The sequence below is a fragment of the Chrysoperla carnea genome, chromosome 1, assembly GCF_905475395.1.
Source record: "Chrysoperla carnea chromosome 1, inChrCarn1.1, whole genome shotgun sequence".
NCBI classification, from domain to species: domain Eukaryota; kingdom Metazoa; phylum Arthropoda; class Insecta; order Neuroptera; family Chrysopidae; genus Chrysoperla; species Chrysoperla carnea.
This window is the reverse complement of record NC_058337.1, coordinates 25,261,881-25,279,369: the sequence shown is the minus strand read 5'-3', so window position 1 is coordinate 25,279,369 and position 17,489 is coordinate 25,261,881. Positions and strand designations below refer to the sequence as shown.

The window sequence follows — 17,489 nt, the reverse complement described above, 5'->3', positions numbered from 1 at the left end:
ATAATTTTTTCGAACTTTCTCGAAAAGGCTTAATATTTTCTTAGATTGACTTCTGGAGGCTTCTTCTTTTGTCAACTCGCCATTCAAAATCTAAGCAGACGAAATTTTGGTCGAAAACTGGCATAACATAAAACAACAAAATTTTAATAAATTTGTGACCGTTTTGTTATTATGTTTTAATGCCTTTCTTTCTCAGGATCGAGTCTGAATCAGTTTATAAAAAAAAAAACAGTTATCAAAAAAATTGAATTAGGTAAAATCGGGAAGACGAAATTTTTCAATCTGAAGTTAATAAGCCGGAAATTATTTTGAAATCGCAGACACTTCAATATTATTAATATAAATGTCAAAATGAAAAATTAAATTTTGAAATATAAATTTTTATTCTTTGTTAGTAATTCGAAATTAATTTTGTTAATACGTATTAAGAATTTTGTTTTAAGACTGATCTATTATTAAAAAAAGTGTATCGATTTGCTTCTTGCCAAAAAAAAAACAATAACAATAGAAGTAAAATATTTTAAAAATTGCTTTTCTAGAAAAACAGTTTTTAAAATTACCTTGTGTTTATATTAATTTGTATTTATCTAGTCTTGTAGTTTTCGAGAATTATTTTCCTAAAGCAAATAAATAATTTTTTTTAAATATATCATAAAATTATTGTCCAATTGGACATTATTATAATACTTTCAAACTGCCAATGTGCAATTTATATTATATATATTACGTTTATTATAATTTTGTATACTTCTTTTTTTATAAATTGGCAAATTTTTTAAAAATTATTTAAATACAACATAAATATTATAATTATACAAGCAAGTTAACAAAAAAATACATTATTTATTATGGCAGTTTGTTTATTATTATATTGTAATCAATGATATTTAAATAAATTGTAAGTTAAAAATGTTTTTTTTTTTTTTTTTTTTTAAATTTTACTTATGTTAATTCATTCCAAAATTTCAGATTTTATATTCCCATCAAATTAGCTGAAATTTACTGAAGTTTTGGTGTAACAATTCTAATAGGGAATATTCTAATAGGGATGTATTTCTTTTATATTTTTAATTCATTGTTTACACCGTTATAACAAAGTAAAAAATATAAATACTGCTTAAAAATCTGTATTTAAGTGTAAAAAAATATTTAAAATAAATCATAATTTTGAAATATTTAAACGCAGTTTTTGGCGCTCTTTGTTGATGACGTATAAGTACGTGATCTGTCAATTGGTGACAGATCAATGTATAATTTACACTTTAAAAAAATGAATTTGCAACATAGAATTTACACTCTTTATTATTCAGTTTTCTAATAAAAAGTCGTAGAATATTAGAAATCAATATAATACTTTGTAATATCATACAAAATGTAAGTAATTAATACTATCCAGTATGTCAACAAATTTGACAAGCCAGTACTATGATGTCACGTCCGTTTAAAAATTTGAATTTCCCGTTTTAGAAATTTGAAAATTTTTCTCACTAAATTTGTACTTTTATTAATTAATTTTAAGTAATTAAAAAGTAAATAATTACTAAAATAATGGTTTAGTTGAAATGTCCAGCCAATAAAGTTACGGAGAAAAAATATTTGAACCAAATTTAAATTTCATGAATATCCCCTATTCCAATTTTTAGAATTCTACCCGTAAAATAAAAATTATCATATAGTTGTCAAGAGTCATTTCGGAAAAATCAGCGACAATGTTTAATATTTACTCCAAAAGTATGCATTTTAGAGAAAGAAATAAGCCATTTTAAAGTTATCTGGCGTAAAATTTCCAATCGATTTGTACAATTTGCCGTATCGTTGTACATGAATGTACAATTTGCCCTGTTTTTAGTGTTTTTTAAATTTTTTATAAAAACCGTGCATTTTAGGCCGAAAATACTTTGAATAAAAGTTGTTAAGCGTAAAATAAATTTTTATTTTACTACAAATTTTTAAATAAAAATGTTAAATATAAATAAAAATTTTTATTTTACTACAAAACTTCAGTAAATCATATGAAATTTCGTCTAATTTGAAGAGAGTATTAGGAAGTAGGTTATTCAATGGAAAGGAGTTATTTTATTAGTCTATCTATCTAGCAAACCTATGTGACTTTGGCTTTACTACAAAAGTGCTAAAAGAGATTCAGAAAACTTTATGATTATAAAGTTGTTCCTTATTAAAAATGTAACATTTTTTGTCTCTACAATCTTCTTCTTGCAATCTCTTACCAGTTATTCAACATAGAGAGTTCGTCTACGAACGTACCATGTTTTGTATGTAGCTTTTTTTTTCAATAAAATTATACAAATTTATATTTCGAGAGCGGTTCGATTTAAATGGGTTACTTATACGTAGATTTGTTTACAAGGCGAAAAAATATCATAAACTGAAGTAAATTTTAATGTTTTGTAGGTGACCTCCAGCAGATATCCGCTTTTACAGTTTTACGGGCATTTCGAATCGCTCCAGCAGCTTCTTCATATTGAGTAAAATTGCTGACTTCGGAATCGTGAACAGCGACCCCAAAAACCTTTGAGTTTACTTTTTTGGCCCATTTTGTTGAATATTTACAGAATATTGCTGTTTTGGAACAATGGGGCGAATTACCCCATAGCAGGGGAAATATATTGGAAATCTGACTTGAGAATCGTCATCAGCGATCCCGAAACCCCAAGTATACTTTTCAGGTCCATTTTGTTAAATATTTTCAAAGTTTTAAAATTTTAAAAAATCACCTCAGAAATGAATTCCAACAATTTGGTCAAAGTTTCTAGCGGCACGAAATTAGATTTAGATTTTAATCAATGCACCTTTCAGAAAATTTAAAAAAAATTGGCCCAATAGGTTGAGGTACAAAAAAATTCCTCATTTTACACTTTTATATGAAATATATGTCAAGGTTTGTAACGCTTAAAAATAGTGATGCCATACGAATAGTACGAACAAATTTTTGGAATAGGTGATCATAAAATTATCTATTTATTCCATGTCCGGTTGTATGTCTGTCTGTCATCACGATAACTCAAAAACGAAAAGGTATATCAAGCTGAAATTTTTATAGCGTACTCAGGGCAAGAAAGTGGGGCCGAGTTCGTAAATGAGCAACAAAGGTCAACTAAGTTTTGGATTCGTAGGACCCATCTTATAAACCGTTAGAGATATAATAAAAGTTTGAACATAAAAAATGTTCCTTATAAAAAGATAAACAACGATTTTCTCCAAAACTATAAAAGGCAGGAATATGAAAATTTGCAAGTAGCTTCAACTAAGAGTCTTGTGAAACATTTTCGAAAAAATAAAAAAATTATAGAAAATACTTAAATAAATTTTTGAAATATTCGAAAACCAAAGAAATGGCGCCATAATTTTGTTGGTTTTTCTTCTAATTTATAAAAAATAATACAAGCACTGATATTCAAAACTTTCTATACAGGATATTTCAACAATTAACTCAGTCACTTTCACTTGTTTCATCTAAAATTACTCCTCTATTGGCAACACTGATCACGTTATTTGACAACATTCAATATACCCTAACCTTAACCATAATCCAACATATTTGAAGATCAAGCAAGTTTCGAGTTAAATTTTTGAAAATATTAATTGTTAACGAATTATGAATATGTCAGCGTGGAGTAACGCAGAAATATTTGAATTTATCGATTTATATAAACAAGAACCATGTATATGGAATCCATATCACGAAAATAATAAAAAAAGGGACAAGGTAAAGAATCTTAATAAGTAAACAAATGTTGGAGCCCTCCAAAGTTTAGTAAAAATGCAGTGTACACAAAAATTTTGTAATATGTATACGTAAATATTGTTATTTTTAAATAAAATGTTAATGTTCTTCTCATGTTAGTACACAATTAATCAAAAATTAAGATGTTCTTCTTGTACTCTCCAATTATTTGACTAATAATTTATCGTAATCACATCGAAATCAATTGGTTATTTCAGTCTTTAGTGTACATGTTCAGAATTATTTCACGATGTATTCCATTACTCAAAAACTAGGCTATATCTAAAAAATTGGTACTCTTAAATTTCTTTTTATTTGAAGAATTATATTTTATTCAATAAATCAACTTCAACCGAAAACGAATTCTAAATTATATATATAAAAAAGCACGGCAGCCCTATAAGGTCCTTAGTTTTTGAGAAGACTTGCCTCCATTTGCCTTTGGTTTTGCAATCTACCGTGGTTAACATGTTTATATTTTCATTTTGAACCATAAACCCTTGAAAAACAACCGGTTGTAAACAATTATCACTCACAATCACAATTGGTTACAGATGTTAAGTAATAATTTTTTTAATTAAATTATTATCATAAATAATGTTATTCTACAGATTTACGAAGCTTGGAGCCGTATAGCTAATGCTATTGATATTCCAGTGTCTGAGCTAAAAAAGAAGAAAGAGTCTCTAATGTCACAATTTAGAAGAATTAAAAATCTAAAAAATAAATCTATTATAGAACATGAAAATGGAGGTGAAATTTATAAACCAACGTGGATTTTCTATGAACCGTTAGAAAGCTTCTTAAAAGATGTGTATGAATGCAAGGATTTCCAAACAGATGAAGATGCGGTAAATAAAGCAATAATAATTTATTTCTTTTAAATAATTTGGGTAATGCTATTTTGATTAAATGATTTTCTCGCTTATACTTCCAAAATAACTGAAAGTATAAAAAATTGATACACCTGAAGTTTTGATTAATTTACTATTTCAGAATGACCATATGAAAAAAAAGGGAAATAGCAGGGGTTATGATTGATCGGATATTATTATGGTAATCAGCAAAATTTATGAAATATTAAAAAATTTAGTTTTTAATTAACCCAGACAATAATTTGAATGCAAATCATAAACAAATTTTATTATTTTTTCGTTTTTATGCATAAAAAGATACCAAAAACGACAACTGTTTTTGTCTGTATTTTATTAATATACAAGGAAGGAGAATATACAGGGTATCCTGGGATATATATACACGGTGTTTGATAATTCGATACAAATATTGAAAGAGGTTGTACTAGTGCTTATTTGACCAATAAATTGAGGGGTCAAAATATACGGTATTCGAGCTGGCGTAATTTTTAACTTTTTCACGCTTGTTTACTTAAAAAACTTTTCAACTCATAAGCTTTCCAGAAATATGGGAACATAAAAAGTTTCATGAAGTAGTAATTAAAAAGAAACATCAAAAATATATTATTTTCAATACTCGTTGCCAATCCTTAAAAAAAAGACTAATAAAAAAGATATTAGTCTTATGAAGTAAATAACTTATTTTTGTTCGTGTCTGCGCTGTTAGTTGCTTTAATTTTGTAATCTTTACTTTCTACTCAAATTACAAATCTATCCATGCTGACGAAACGGAGATTTTCGATTTTTTTAACTTAGTATACAGTGTGTAGCATTTAAGATGAGACACCCACATATTTTCGTTATTTATAGAAATATCGATTTAAAAACTTTCACAATCGTACAGGGTGATAAGAAACTTAACCGAAATCATAACTTTAAACTCAGCCTACTACAAATTGGCAATTAGGGCCGATTCTTAATATTTTTACTAGCTTCAGATGGTTAGAGATATCGAAAAAAACTATTAGAAAAAGTTGCTTAGATTATTTTTGTATACCCATATTTCGATTATCATGACAAAATTTGCATTTTTACAATGCATAGCACACTAGTACTGAGAGTTTATATAGTGTGCTATGGAATGTAAAAAACTGCGACAAAACAAATTGCCAATTTTGTCATGAAAATCAATATGACCGATTCTCTGTTGCACGGTTTATGAAAAATTAAGTATCAAAGCCATTCTTTTTACCAAAAAAAGAGTACATTTCTCATAAGCCCTGCAAAGAATCGATAAGAATTTTTCAAAAAAGACGTATAAAAAGGTTATTAATTTCATTCTTTATAAATAAATATAAAAAAAATGCACTAGTTTTTTCAATTTTAAGTGTTATAACATTATATCACAAATAATGCTATTTTTGACTGAGCACCTATATATTGGTTTTTCATTTTTATGCACAATTTTATTTAAACTTTTAAATAATGTGAATGAGAAAGTTCATAATTTTGATATGATTATTGATAACTGGGAGTTGTAAGTCGCCAGCTGGCGATAATAATTCGTATTAATTAAAATCAGAAGAAGACCCGAATTCAGTAGTTCCAATTTCGACTACTAGATGGGAATACTTCTACTTACCATTTTTAAGGCCAATAAAAATATTCAAATTCAAATATCCCGCCAACCGGCGATAAAAAATTGTACTATTAAACAGGAAGTGGATCGCTTTTTCAGTAGTTCCAATTAATACCACCTGCTTACTTATCATTTATCAATAAAGGTTAAAACTTGATGAATATTGATACAAGTTTTTTACGTAAATGGTTACATTTTTAAAAGCACTTATTGACTAAAAACCAACATTTATTACGACTTCTTCATATACCACCATGTAAAAAGGGCTATTTATAATAATTAATTTATTATAAATCGTATAGAAAATCGATTTGAAATTTATGTAGAAGACGTATTAAATACTCATTAATTGGCACACAAAATTTCACATTTTTGTAGCACTATCCTTTTGGTATTGAAACACCCTAAATAATATTTTCAACGCGTATTGGAAATTAATGTATGCAAAATAATAAAACTTGTGTGATTTAATGCTATCCATTTTCCATCGTGCGATGATTTGACGCTTGTATTGTATTTTAAAGTACATTATATTTAACTATGGGAATTTTGTACAACACAGTACATTTTCAACACTCCGTTTATTGGTCAAATATGTTACACATATGCCCTAGTATAATATATGTATCGAATTACCGAACATCGTCTATATATATATGTTCCAGGATATAAGCCTGTATTATCCTGCCCCAGGATATATAAGAATCGTTAGTTTACAATAAATCTAGTCAGATTATAATATAAATCTGCCATCTTTAAAGCTGTTGCCTCCCTGCAGTATTATAAAAAGTTTTGGTTTATATGCACGGTAAGATTATAAACATGTTTGTCGAAAATAATGTGTTGGTTATTTTTAGCTTTACAATTCCACACAACTGTTTCTCATGCAATATATTGTTTACAATTTTGTTAATATATAATCTCTCTTCAACCACCAATACTCTAACTATAGTCGTTTCTGTTCAACAATAAAATTTATTAAATTTGCTTTATTATATCTCAATAATAAAACGGTCAATAATTTTGTTTTTATTTCTTCTTTTTTTTAACTCAGAACAATGTTCAGTTAATTTTTTGAAAATATAAATAAAATATAAATTAAAAAACGTGTTAAAAACACAACCTCTATGCTAATTATCCAAACTTTAATTAAATTTATCTTGAGTTATATACGGTCGTCAATCGTCTTCAAATAAATATAAAAAAATTTAGAATTTTCTGACACTATACCCTTATCGAGACAACAGCCTTAAGATTCAAATCGTAATTTTGCGAAGTGCACGCTGGTTGATTGAATGAGTTATTATTCTATAATACCAAATAAATAAACAAGTCGAACGTTATTATTTAGTATTAGTGCCTAAATAATATACCTATTTGAATATCATTCATTTTTACTATCAGTTGCCAGACGTGACCACTTAATTTGTGGTAAATAGTTTAAATTAAAGCCTGCTGTTTTAAATAATTATAAATGAGGAACATGATCTACGTATGTACCACTAACTCAATGCTGTCATTCAGTTATTTCTGTTAAAATCACTTGATCTATAGTAGGAAACAAAAAATAACTCAAATTTATCGACTTAGTTTTTAATTTTTATTAGTCTTTTCAGGTAATAACACAATTTGACTCCGAAGGTAGTGTGGATGAAGAACATGAGACGAAAATAAACAGTACAAGACAAAAACGTCATTATGCTAAAGCGCCAAAATTTGAAGAGGTAAATACACCGGTAAATTCTAATGGTGCCTTCTCCGACGCAGAACATGAATCAAAAGTAAATATTGCAAGGCTAAAACGTCTCTATGCTACTCCGTCAGAACCTCAAAAAGCTCGCAATTCACCACAAATACTAGAAGTACATTCAGAGTCAAATTTAAATAGTGCGTTATCTGCTCTAAATGCTACATTGCATACTATGCAGAATAAATATGAAACAGAAGATGAGTGTGATTTGTATGGTAGCCTTCTTGCTAAAAAATTAAAACGATTTTCGGAAACAGAAAGACAAGAATTAATGTACGAAATTGATGGTTTATTATTACAGAAACATCATGCTAAAAGTTGATAGATATTGAAATCCAAATAATACCGATTTTGGTGCCTTTTCGTTCCGAAGTTCCGGTTACAGGGAGTATGATTTTTTTCTAGAAAATACTAAAATAGTCACCCAGTCTGTCTACATTTTGAAATGTAAAGAAAGGTGATCAGCGTTGGTAGAATTTTAAGTAAACTTAAAATTTTACCTCTAAGAGTTGTTGAGTAAAAATTTAAATATCCAATTGTTTTTTTGGAATTCGATCCATCTGTTTTGGGAAAAGTTGTTCAGTTTTATGAGCATATACATTTAAAAAAATTATTTTTTTTGTTTTGTTACACTAACTTTGTATATGACTACAACAATAAAAATATTATTGTAAATAACTTTACATTTATTATCCAGTCGTGAATAAAGTTCCAACTTTCATTTTCAAGTAACAAAGAACTCCCCCATCACCATAAGGATACACATGTAGTAGGTTTGTTGCAAATCTTCAAAGTAACCTTAATGGCTGTGCACGTTTTATGCTCGCTTAGTGTTTATTTTTACACCAAGTATGCTCATAAAGCGCCCTAATAGAATTGAGCTCATAAAATACACATCACACAATCATGCATGAGTAACATAAGCCAAAACAAGCACCAAAAAAGTGTGCCTAAAGCGTAAATGTCTAAGCACGATTAACGCCCATGTGAGTACCTAAAACCAATACAGCCCATGAGTAATGTATACGTTAATATTTTGGCTTATAAGCAAAAAAAGTGCGCTTATAAAATAAATTTGTACATATTCCCAACGACACTCAAAAAAGGAAGCGATGCTGCAAGATTAGCATCGTAAAAGTGTATCTGTATGAATGTCGCCCTCTGTACCTAAACTAATTTTAATGTATTTTAACATACGTGGTGTCCGTTAGATTTTTCTTAACATTTGGCTATGATTTTGATTTAAAAGAATCGTGTTTGGTATTGAATGACAGGCCTTGAAAAGTAATTTACTATCTGATGAATCAGTTATGACAAAAAACGGTAATATTTCGAATTGTTATGCGACACGACATAAACTGATGCACCTAAAGTTTACTTAAGTTCTAAATATCAAGATTCAGTCAAGAACAAAAATATAGTTACATGCGATAAACAATTATTGATGAGAATGATCATGAGCCCCACACAGTTATTATAGACTACAAGCCAATGCTAAAATTTTTCAGGTGAAATGACCCACCAGGAATAATATTAAAAAGATGTTTCTATATGTAAAAGTAAGTTTAAGCACCATTTCTGTACTGCATTTATGTAATTCGCTTCGAATACTTATGAGTTGGTATCCAGCAACATTGTACATATTTTTTGGTACAGGGGTGAAACCACTGATCTATATTAATCAGTAGGTGAAACACCAAGGGATGTGACAATCATATTCTCACCTGTACCCATAGAATATTATACATATCTTCATATCTCTATGCCTGTACCGAGTACCGCGTAAAACTGACGCCATGGTGCTTAAACTTACTTTTACACAAAGAATATCATAGAGATTGTATAATATTCTATGGAGAATATATCAGTAAAATTTTATATATAGAAGTACCTTTTTCAACATGATTCCTGATGGATCATTTCACGTGAAAAATGTCTATTAAAAGCTTTTATTTAACTTGCGATGTATGTATGTATTTTACGGTAGATTCTTTGAACTCAATTTTGAAGTAGATTTCTTCAACCGATTGAGCTGAAGTTTTACATGCACATTTAGTTTGGATGATAATGCACGGCAAAGTTGCGCCGTCCTGATTTTCCCATCGCATCCACCATATTTTATATAAATACATTTTTTTAGTCTTAAATTAAAAATTTTAATAAAAAATACTTTTCTAGGGACAAGCTTTTATTGTACTAAAAAGTAGAAAATAATTTTATCTATAAGTCACTCATACCTGACTATTTGTAAAAGCTTGAGGCGGTTAATTTAAAATATCAAAAATGAATCGGAACGCCTCATCTACTACTCCACATGCCTAATTACTTTTCGATTCATCCTTGATATTAAGCGCCTCAAGCTTTTACAAATATTCGGGTATGAGTGACTTATAGATAAAATTATTTTCTACTTTTTAGTACAGTAAACGCTTGCCCCATAAAAAGTATTTTTTATTAAAATTTTTATATTATTCTATGGCCACACACTAAAAAATTCAAAATCTAGTATCTACGCTATCTATGAATACTTATATAAATTATTTTTGACAACACACGTGTCAAATAAACACTCAAAATAGAAAAACATATGTCATTATTATTATTATTTTAAGGGATTAAAAAATTTGAAAAATGAATGTAAGTTTCAAATAAAGTAATTCGAATAAATGTTATTTTTAACGATGAATTATTTTTAGGAACAATTAATATCAATTGATATTAACATTAGTAAATTATTGGATTGGTTAATTAGCCGTCGACATTGTTCAAAAGATTGGCAAAAAAGTATATTAGAAATTCGTGAAAAAATTAATAATGCAATTCAAGATATGCCTGTACATGATGGAATTGTTAAATTATTAACAGGAACACGTATGTAATTTAAAATATTATTAATTATCATCATGGAAAAAAATAAATATATATATATTCTCTTATATTTATAGATATTAATTATTTTCATTGCTTGAAAATTATTGAAATTTTAAAAGAAACTGAAGCTGATAGTAAAAATTTATTTGGACGATATGGTTCACAACGTATGAAAGATTGGCAAGAGATTGTACGACTCTATGAAAGAGATAGTATTTATTTAGCAGAAGCGTCACAAATGTTGATGCGAAATATTAGTTATGAAATACCAAGTATTAAGAAACAAATTGCAAAATTAGAAGCATTAAAAGTTGTAAGTAATTAACACAAACATACCAAATATTAAACAAATCTTGTAGTCCGGATTACTTAACGATGATTTAGATTTCGACTTTAGATTGTTAACACTATAAGAATTTCATATTAATTTCTTATATGAAATTATTATGATAAATTTTGACAAACTGTGCACACCATTAGAAAATTTTACAAGGAATTCTGATGGAATTATACTATAGCGAAAACACATTGCCGGTTCGACAATGAAAAAAATTGACTCGAATTACTCGATATTTATAATAAAGATGCGTTTCTAAATGATAATTCAATGTCTTCACATTCTAGCAGTTTTAACTTTGCGTTGTCTCAAAACATACCTTAAATTAACAATGTCTTAAGATTGGCTAAACGGTGTAGCCTCGCTCAATATACATCGCGGTGTAGAGGTCGACGCGCACAGAGTTAGAGAAAAAATTTGTTCTCACTTCCGTGCAGAAAGTGTAAACTTTCTGCCGACTGTGCAAAACGAAGTTGCCGCTTTCCACTTCCGTCGAAGAGAAAAATAGTATATACAATAGTATACACGAGAGCAAGTCTCATGAGATCTGAGACATTCTTTACTTTTGCTCCCTAGGTATGTAACGTACTATTTTTGTACCATACAGAATTATTTTATTGAAAAAAGTGACTAAATATCAAATTTTGAACTAAAAAAAATAAGGATTTTCTTGTTTTAACCCCTGCCTTGGATGATTTTCATGAACAAAGATATATGGCAACCCTTAAAACATGCCTTAATAATATTTAAAATTTAATTTTTCTTCTTCTTTAGTACGTTTTATAATTTTTTTAAACTTTGAATAGCTTCAAATTTTGAAGTATCCATTTAGTTTATTAAATAATTCAAAAATTTAATCAACAAAAAGAATTTTTAGCTTACATAATTTTTTTTGTAAATTTACTGTTTACTATACGCCAATTTTTAAAAGCTCATGTCCATCGAAATCTTAAATAGAAAATTCGAAAATACAAATAGACTTTATAATAGAAAATTTAACAAGGAATTCTAATGGAGAGGCAAATAAACTTTGCATAAACTTCAATTATAAAAAGATTAATTCATTTGACGAATGTCTCTTTTAAGATCGAAACGTATTTCTATCAATAATATAAACTTATAATATCCATATATATACATTACAATACACAGGCTATAATAAAATATTAATTTAGGAATGTAATAAAAAAGAATTGGATTATGCAAAAGCTGAAAAAAGTATACATAATGTATTTTCAACACAATGTAAACAATTAGGAATAGCTGGAAAAAATATTAAACGTGAATTAGTTGATTTATTATCTGAGTTACCGAAAATATATGATACAGCTGCAGATAGTGCGAAATCGTTAAAGCCAGCCATTGAATTATACGAAGCATTCTTAGAATTTACAACGAGTGTAGAAAATCAACAGACACATTTTCCTCTATTAAGATATATTATAGGTAAGTTTAGAATTTAATTTATTTTTACTACCGTTTACTCCACAACAACGACTACACAGTTATTGAAATAAATACCACGAACCATCATATTCGAAATAAAATTGAATATTCAGAAATTTAAAAAATACAATTAAAAACATTCAACAGACTTACATCTCGCTACATATCGTTATTACAATTGCAACAAAGTCATCGTCAGTAGCTAAATTTATTCTTATAACACATCATTTTTTAAATAATAATATTACAATTTTATTTCGAGTACCGTGATATTTATTTTATGAACTAACTCGAAGTCAACAAAAATTCATTCTTTAACGATTAAACATTATTATCTTGCAAATTTTAAGAGATGTATTGCCATCTGTTGTGATTTCAAAACAGAGTTTAAAATTTGAAGAGTTATGATAACTTTTTACTCTACGATAATTTACATAGCCGGGAACTTTCAAATTGAAAATTAATGAATATTCACTGAAAACAATGTTAAAGTAAGAGTAAAAACAATGCCAAAATGATTTTGTCAAAACTCGAATGTCAACGAGATACTATACCCTGCTTTGTTGAGTATCGAACAAAATAATGTTTGCATTTTTTATTTAATTATCTTCTTATATAAATTTCGCCCTTAATGAATATGCATTAATTTTAAGCTTTCCATACAATTAAAAATTTCCCAGATCCATTGATAGAGAAGTTCTCGATTACGAAAATTTTAATAGAAGAAAAGTTGTAGACACGATAATATCACAAATTTCAAGCCGTTCTGAAATGACCATCAAATACTATAGCGGGTCCTAGAGATTGAATATAATTTCTGAATTTCTTGGCATTGTTATTCATATTGCAATTAATTTTTAAGAACATGGCAATACAACAATATACGAATGGACATATGGGGAAGTACCAATCACAATTGAAGAACCCCCTTTAAATATCAGTTTTGATGATGAACCACTTCAAACGGATAATACGGTAAGTAACGAATTTACAAACGTCGACAGAAAGTTACGTTTACTAATATGAACCTGGCATTTGCTCACCTTTGATTGCTTATTATTACCTGTATTTTAATTATACAATTTTATGATTATACTGAGTGTCTACGGAAGCATTTTACGTAGGTTTATTTTATAAATATTGATAATAGAAATTTTATTTTTTGGTTGGAACTATAGTTGATAAAAACATATTTTTTTGCCACGAAAAACAATTGAATACCAATAATGCTAATAATGCTGTTCCCGAAAATGACTTAATTTGCTTTTTTTGATTTTTTTTTTTCAAATTAGACTCTATGTTCTTGACCCATTACATAGTTTCAGGCACGACATAAATTTGAACTGACAATAAATGAAACTATTTATGAAACGCAATTCACTGACCAGTCAGTTGTTCAAATTGTTTCGAGATTACACATTTGTAGACATTTATTGATTTTTTATCGCGCGACTATTGACCATAAATATTTTTCGCTTTTTGTGTATTGAAATCATTGAAAACGAAAACGTGAATGTTATTTCCGGATCACAATTTGTTTTTGAAACATTAATGTCCCCTTCCTAACAAAATAAAAAAAAATATTGTGCTCAACTTTTGAACCATGCTTCTTAGTTTTGCACGATGATTTCCGTGAAATCTGGGTCGACGAAGTTATACTTTGGCGAAAACGCATTGCCGGTTAGACATTGAAAACAATTGGCTGGAAGTACTCGATATTTATAATGAAGATGCGTTTCTAAATGCGAAAATCCAAATAGACTTCGTATACTTCCTATCATAGCCTACACAAAATATTTCAAACTCCTATTCTAATGATATTTTTGTTTGTTATTTATTTTACAATTAGTGATTTATATAACATTTAAAAAAAAATTTAGATTGATTTTGGTGAAATAAGCAATGATACTATCGATTTTAACAATATCGATGCCAGTACTATTGATTTTGGCGATGTAGATGGTGAAATTGATTGGGGTATATCATCTGGTGGTGATAATAATCAAGTAATTGATGAAATTGATTTCAATATAAATTTAGAAGAATCTGGTATTGTTGTTGAAGATGCTGGTATTCAAGGAGGTGTCGCAGCTGGAAATGAAGCGTACACAGTACTTGATAATCCTACAACCAGAGGACGGTACATTGATGAATTAATGGAGGTAAATGTTCTGGCTGTATTTTGTTTTTCAAATAAATGTAAAAGATTTTTGGAGAAATTTCGTGGATTGTATTACGACGCGTTTAATTAAATATTTATTGTTTGCAGTTAGAAGCATTTTTAAAGATGCGATTATATGAATTGAGTATTACAAATTCAATGGATGCTTTGTCACAATTACAAGCAACTGGATCCGCAACTTTACAATTACAAACTACTGAATCCGTTACAGATTTGTTGCTCTCTGTGCAAGGAGCTTTGGCTAGCGTAACAAATAATAGAATTCAACATTTGCATAGTGTCAAACACTCTCCAAAGTACGTATAACTTGGTCATCAATTTTTTTTTTAATTTTTTATTTTAAATTTCGATTCGCTGTGATTCAATGTGATAAAATTAGAAACAATTATCTTGAATCTGAGGTTTACATTTATGTTAGTAAATTTTTTTAAACAAAATATGACTCAAATTTGAAAAATTGCAAATTATGATGATTCAAAACCAATTTAATATTTGCTATTATCATACAAAATCGGGGTATTTCATTAGAAAAATTCGATCGCCACCCTGCCTACGTTAGTTAGTATTCCATCCAGTGGTTAGCATATTTAAGTAGAAGACTTCCTAACACAGCATTAGGGGCCATTCATTAATTACGTAAGCGTTTTGAGGAGGAGAGTGATGTTTAAAAAATCTATACACGCCCTTATGTGAGGGGGAGGGTAGGGATTAATTTTGACGTAAGATTTTATGAGTTGAAATTTAATATTAGAAATAATGTGCAGTTCAGACGACGATTGATTATCTGAATTGATCTAGCTTTTAATGAGAAATTTATTTTCTTTAATACTTAATGAAAAATGTAAGTAAAAAACACTCTTACACACAAAATAATAAGAGTATCTTTCCTCCCACTTCCTCAGGGGATATAGTATATCCTATAACGAACAAACACATACATAATATATGTGACGTATAAACTTAACGTATTTAATTTGCGCCCTCACGAGTAAACATTTGTTCTATCTCTAAAAGTTTACAAGATGGGTCCTACGGATAAGACCTAATTGACCTATGTTGCTCATTTACGAACTCGACCTCACTTTTTACGTCCTCAGTACGCTGTTAAAATTTCAGCTTGATATCTTTTTTCGTTTTTGAGTAATCGTGATGACAGACGGACAGACAGACAGACAACCGGAAATGGACTAATTAGTTGATTTTATGAACACTTATACCAAAATTTTGTTCATAGCATCAATATTTTTAAGCGTTACTTGGGACTAAACTTAATATACCTTGGTATATTTCATATACATGGTATAAAAACTAGATGGTTGTCTAATATTAATAATACAAAGATTATCTATATCTTATAGCTATGAAAAAGTATTTAAAACCTAAATTATCTGCTAAAGAATTAATTTACGTCAACCCATGAATTAGTATGTAACTGATCCTTTTCTAACAACGTTTTATTATTCGGAAAAACGAGATTGAATCTGACGTAAGAAGAGGGAAGACGGATTCGAGAAATCTTATGTATACTTACGTGAGGAGGGGTTAAAAATCGTCAAAATCATGCTTACGTAATTAATGAATAGCCCTTTTAACAAAACTATTTAGGCCGATCTCACAATACCATAATTTTTTGTAAGACAGCAGTTTGAGGATAAAGATTGTTTACATTCCACCTCGCACATTACCGGTATTTATGATAGTGTGCTCGTGATGATATGCTTTCCGATGCCAGGCAGATTTTATTCTTATAAAAATTATTATTAATTTATATTTGTTTTTAGATATGTAGATTATTTAGCGTATTCGCTTAAACAAAAATTGACAGCTGTAGAAAAAACAAAGGCATCACAACAAGCGATTAAAGCAAGGCGTGAGGAAGCTTCACAACAAATATTAAATTTACAACCGGTTCTTTCTTTAGTAATTGATAAAACAAAGGAATTACAAAAACAGGTTTATATGATTTACTTGTATACATCTAAGGAGATTTTTATCCATTCTTTTTATTATTTAATTAATTTTTTTAGGTTGAAGATGATATTTCTAAGAGATATAAAAATAGAGAAGTTAATTTACTTGGTGGAGTGTTTTAGTTAACAATATTAATATGTAAATTTTTTATCAAAAAACGTAAATAAATGAATTATTTTTAATTTTTGAACATCATTTGTTTTTAATCGTTATTAATACTATTCGCTCTGTGCATGAGTTTTATTTCAGGGAGTTACCATAGTAACAACACATTACTTTATTAACATTATTGTATGGGTGGATGTATAAGTCTTTGGATTGTATATATGTTTTACATTGAAAATTTAATACTATTTTCTAACAAATTTAAATAAGTAATTACGTTAATTAACACTTAAAAAAATATTGTTTATGTAATTTCTTATCTTATTTTCACACTTTCTAATGCAACATGTTGTTTCCAATGCATAATTGTTATTTTTTAATAATTTTAATTTCACATTACTATAAAAATTACATGTAAACAATTGAAAAATAGTCATATAACCCCCCCCCCACCTACTATGCTCTATATAAATATTAACATGATAACAACATTGCGTCGGGCTGCTAAGAAAATTTGATTTTATGATTTAATAAATTTTGGAGTGTATCTACAAATTTTTCTATGCCTATGGTTTGTATTATCAATATT

General features: G+C 28.2%; 2 protein-coding genes across 3 annotated transcripts; both read left to right on the top strand.

Annotated features, from left to right (window-relative positions):
- The first annotated feature begins 3,532 nt into the window (after nt 1-3,532).
- Nucleotides 3,533-8,571, top strand: LOC123305534. Of its 2 annotated transcripts, none has more exons than XM_044887282.1 (3): nt 3,533-3,727; nt 4,357-4,596; nt 7,855-8,571. In XM_044887282.1, exons 1-3 carry the CDS (start codon nt 3,617-3,619, stop codon nt 8,308-8,310), a joined length of 807 nt encoding a protein of 268 aa, XP_044743217.1. In that variant the 5' UTR covers nt 3,533-3,616; the 3' UTR covers nt 8,311-8,571. The 2 variants fall into 2 exon arrangements, with proteins under 2 accessions (XP_044743217.1, XP_044743216.1); XM_044887281.1 differs by having other exon boundaries at nt 7,846-8,571.
- Nucleotides 8,572-10,598: 2,027 nt separating this feature from the next.
- On the top strand, nt 10,599-16,948 carry LOC123305522 (CDK5RAP3-like protein). Its single transcript, XM_044887268.1, has 9 exons — nt 10,599-10,625; nt 10,685-10,859; nt 10,934-11,172; nt 12,372-12,642; nt 13,505-13,617; nt 14,523-14,804; nt 14,912-15,120; nt 16,606-16,777; nt 16,852-16,948. Exons 1-9 carry the CDS (start codon nt 10,620-10,622, stop codon nt 16,915-16,917), a joined length of 1,533 nt encoding a protein of 510 aa, XP_044743203.1. The 5' UTR covers nt 10,599-10,619; the 3' UTR covers nt 16,918-16,948.
- Nucleotides 16,949-17,489: the final 541 nt, after the last annotated feature.

Coding starts and splice junctions, on each gene's coding strand:
- LOC123305522 (XM_044887268.1), top strand. Junction 12,643..13,504: donor TCTATTAAGATATATTATAG/GTAAGTTTAGAA, acceptor TTAATTTTTAAG/AACATGGCAATACAACAATA. Junction 14,805..14,911: donor ACATTGATGAATTAATGGAG/GTAAATGTTCTG, acceptor TATTGTTTGCAG/TTAGAAGCATTTTTAAAGAT.
- LOC123305534 (XM_044887281.1), top strand. CDS start 3,617: ATGAATATGTCAGCGTGGAGTAACGCAGAAATATTTGAATTTATCGAT. Junction 3,728..4,356: donor ATAATAAAAAAAGGGACAAG/GTAAAGAATCTT, acceptor GTTATTCTACAG/ATTTACGAAGCTTGGAGCCG. Junction 4,597..7,845: donor TCCAAACAGATGAAGATGCG/GTAAATAAAGCA, acceptor AATTTTTATTAG/TCTTTTCAGGTAATAACACA.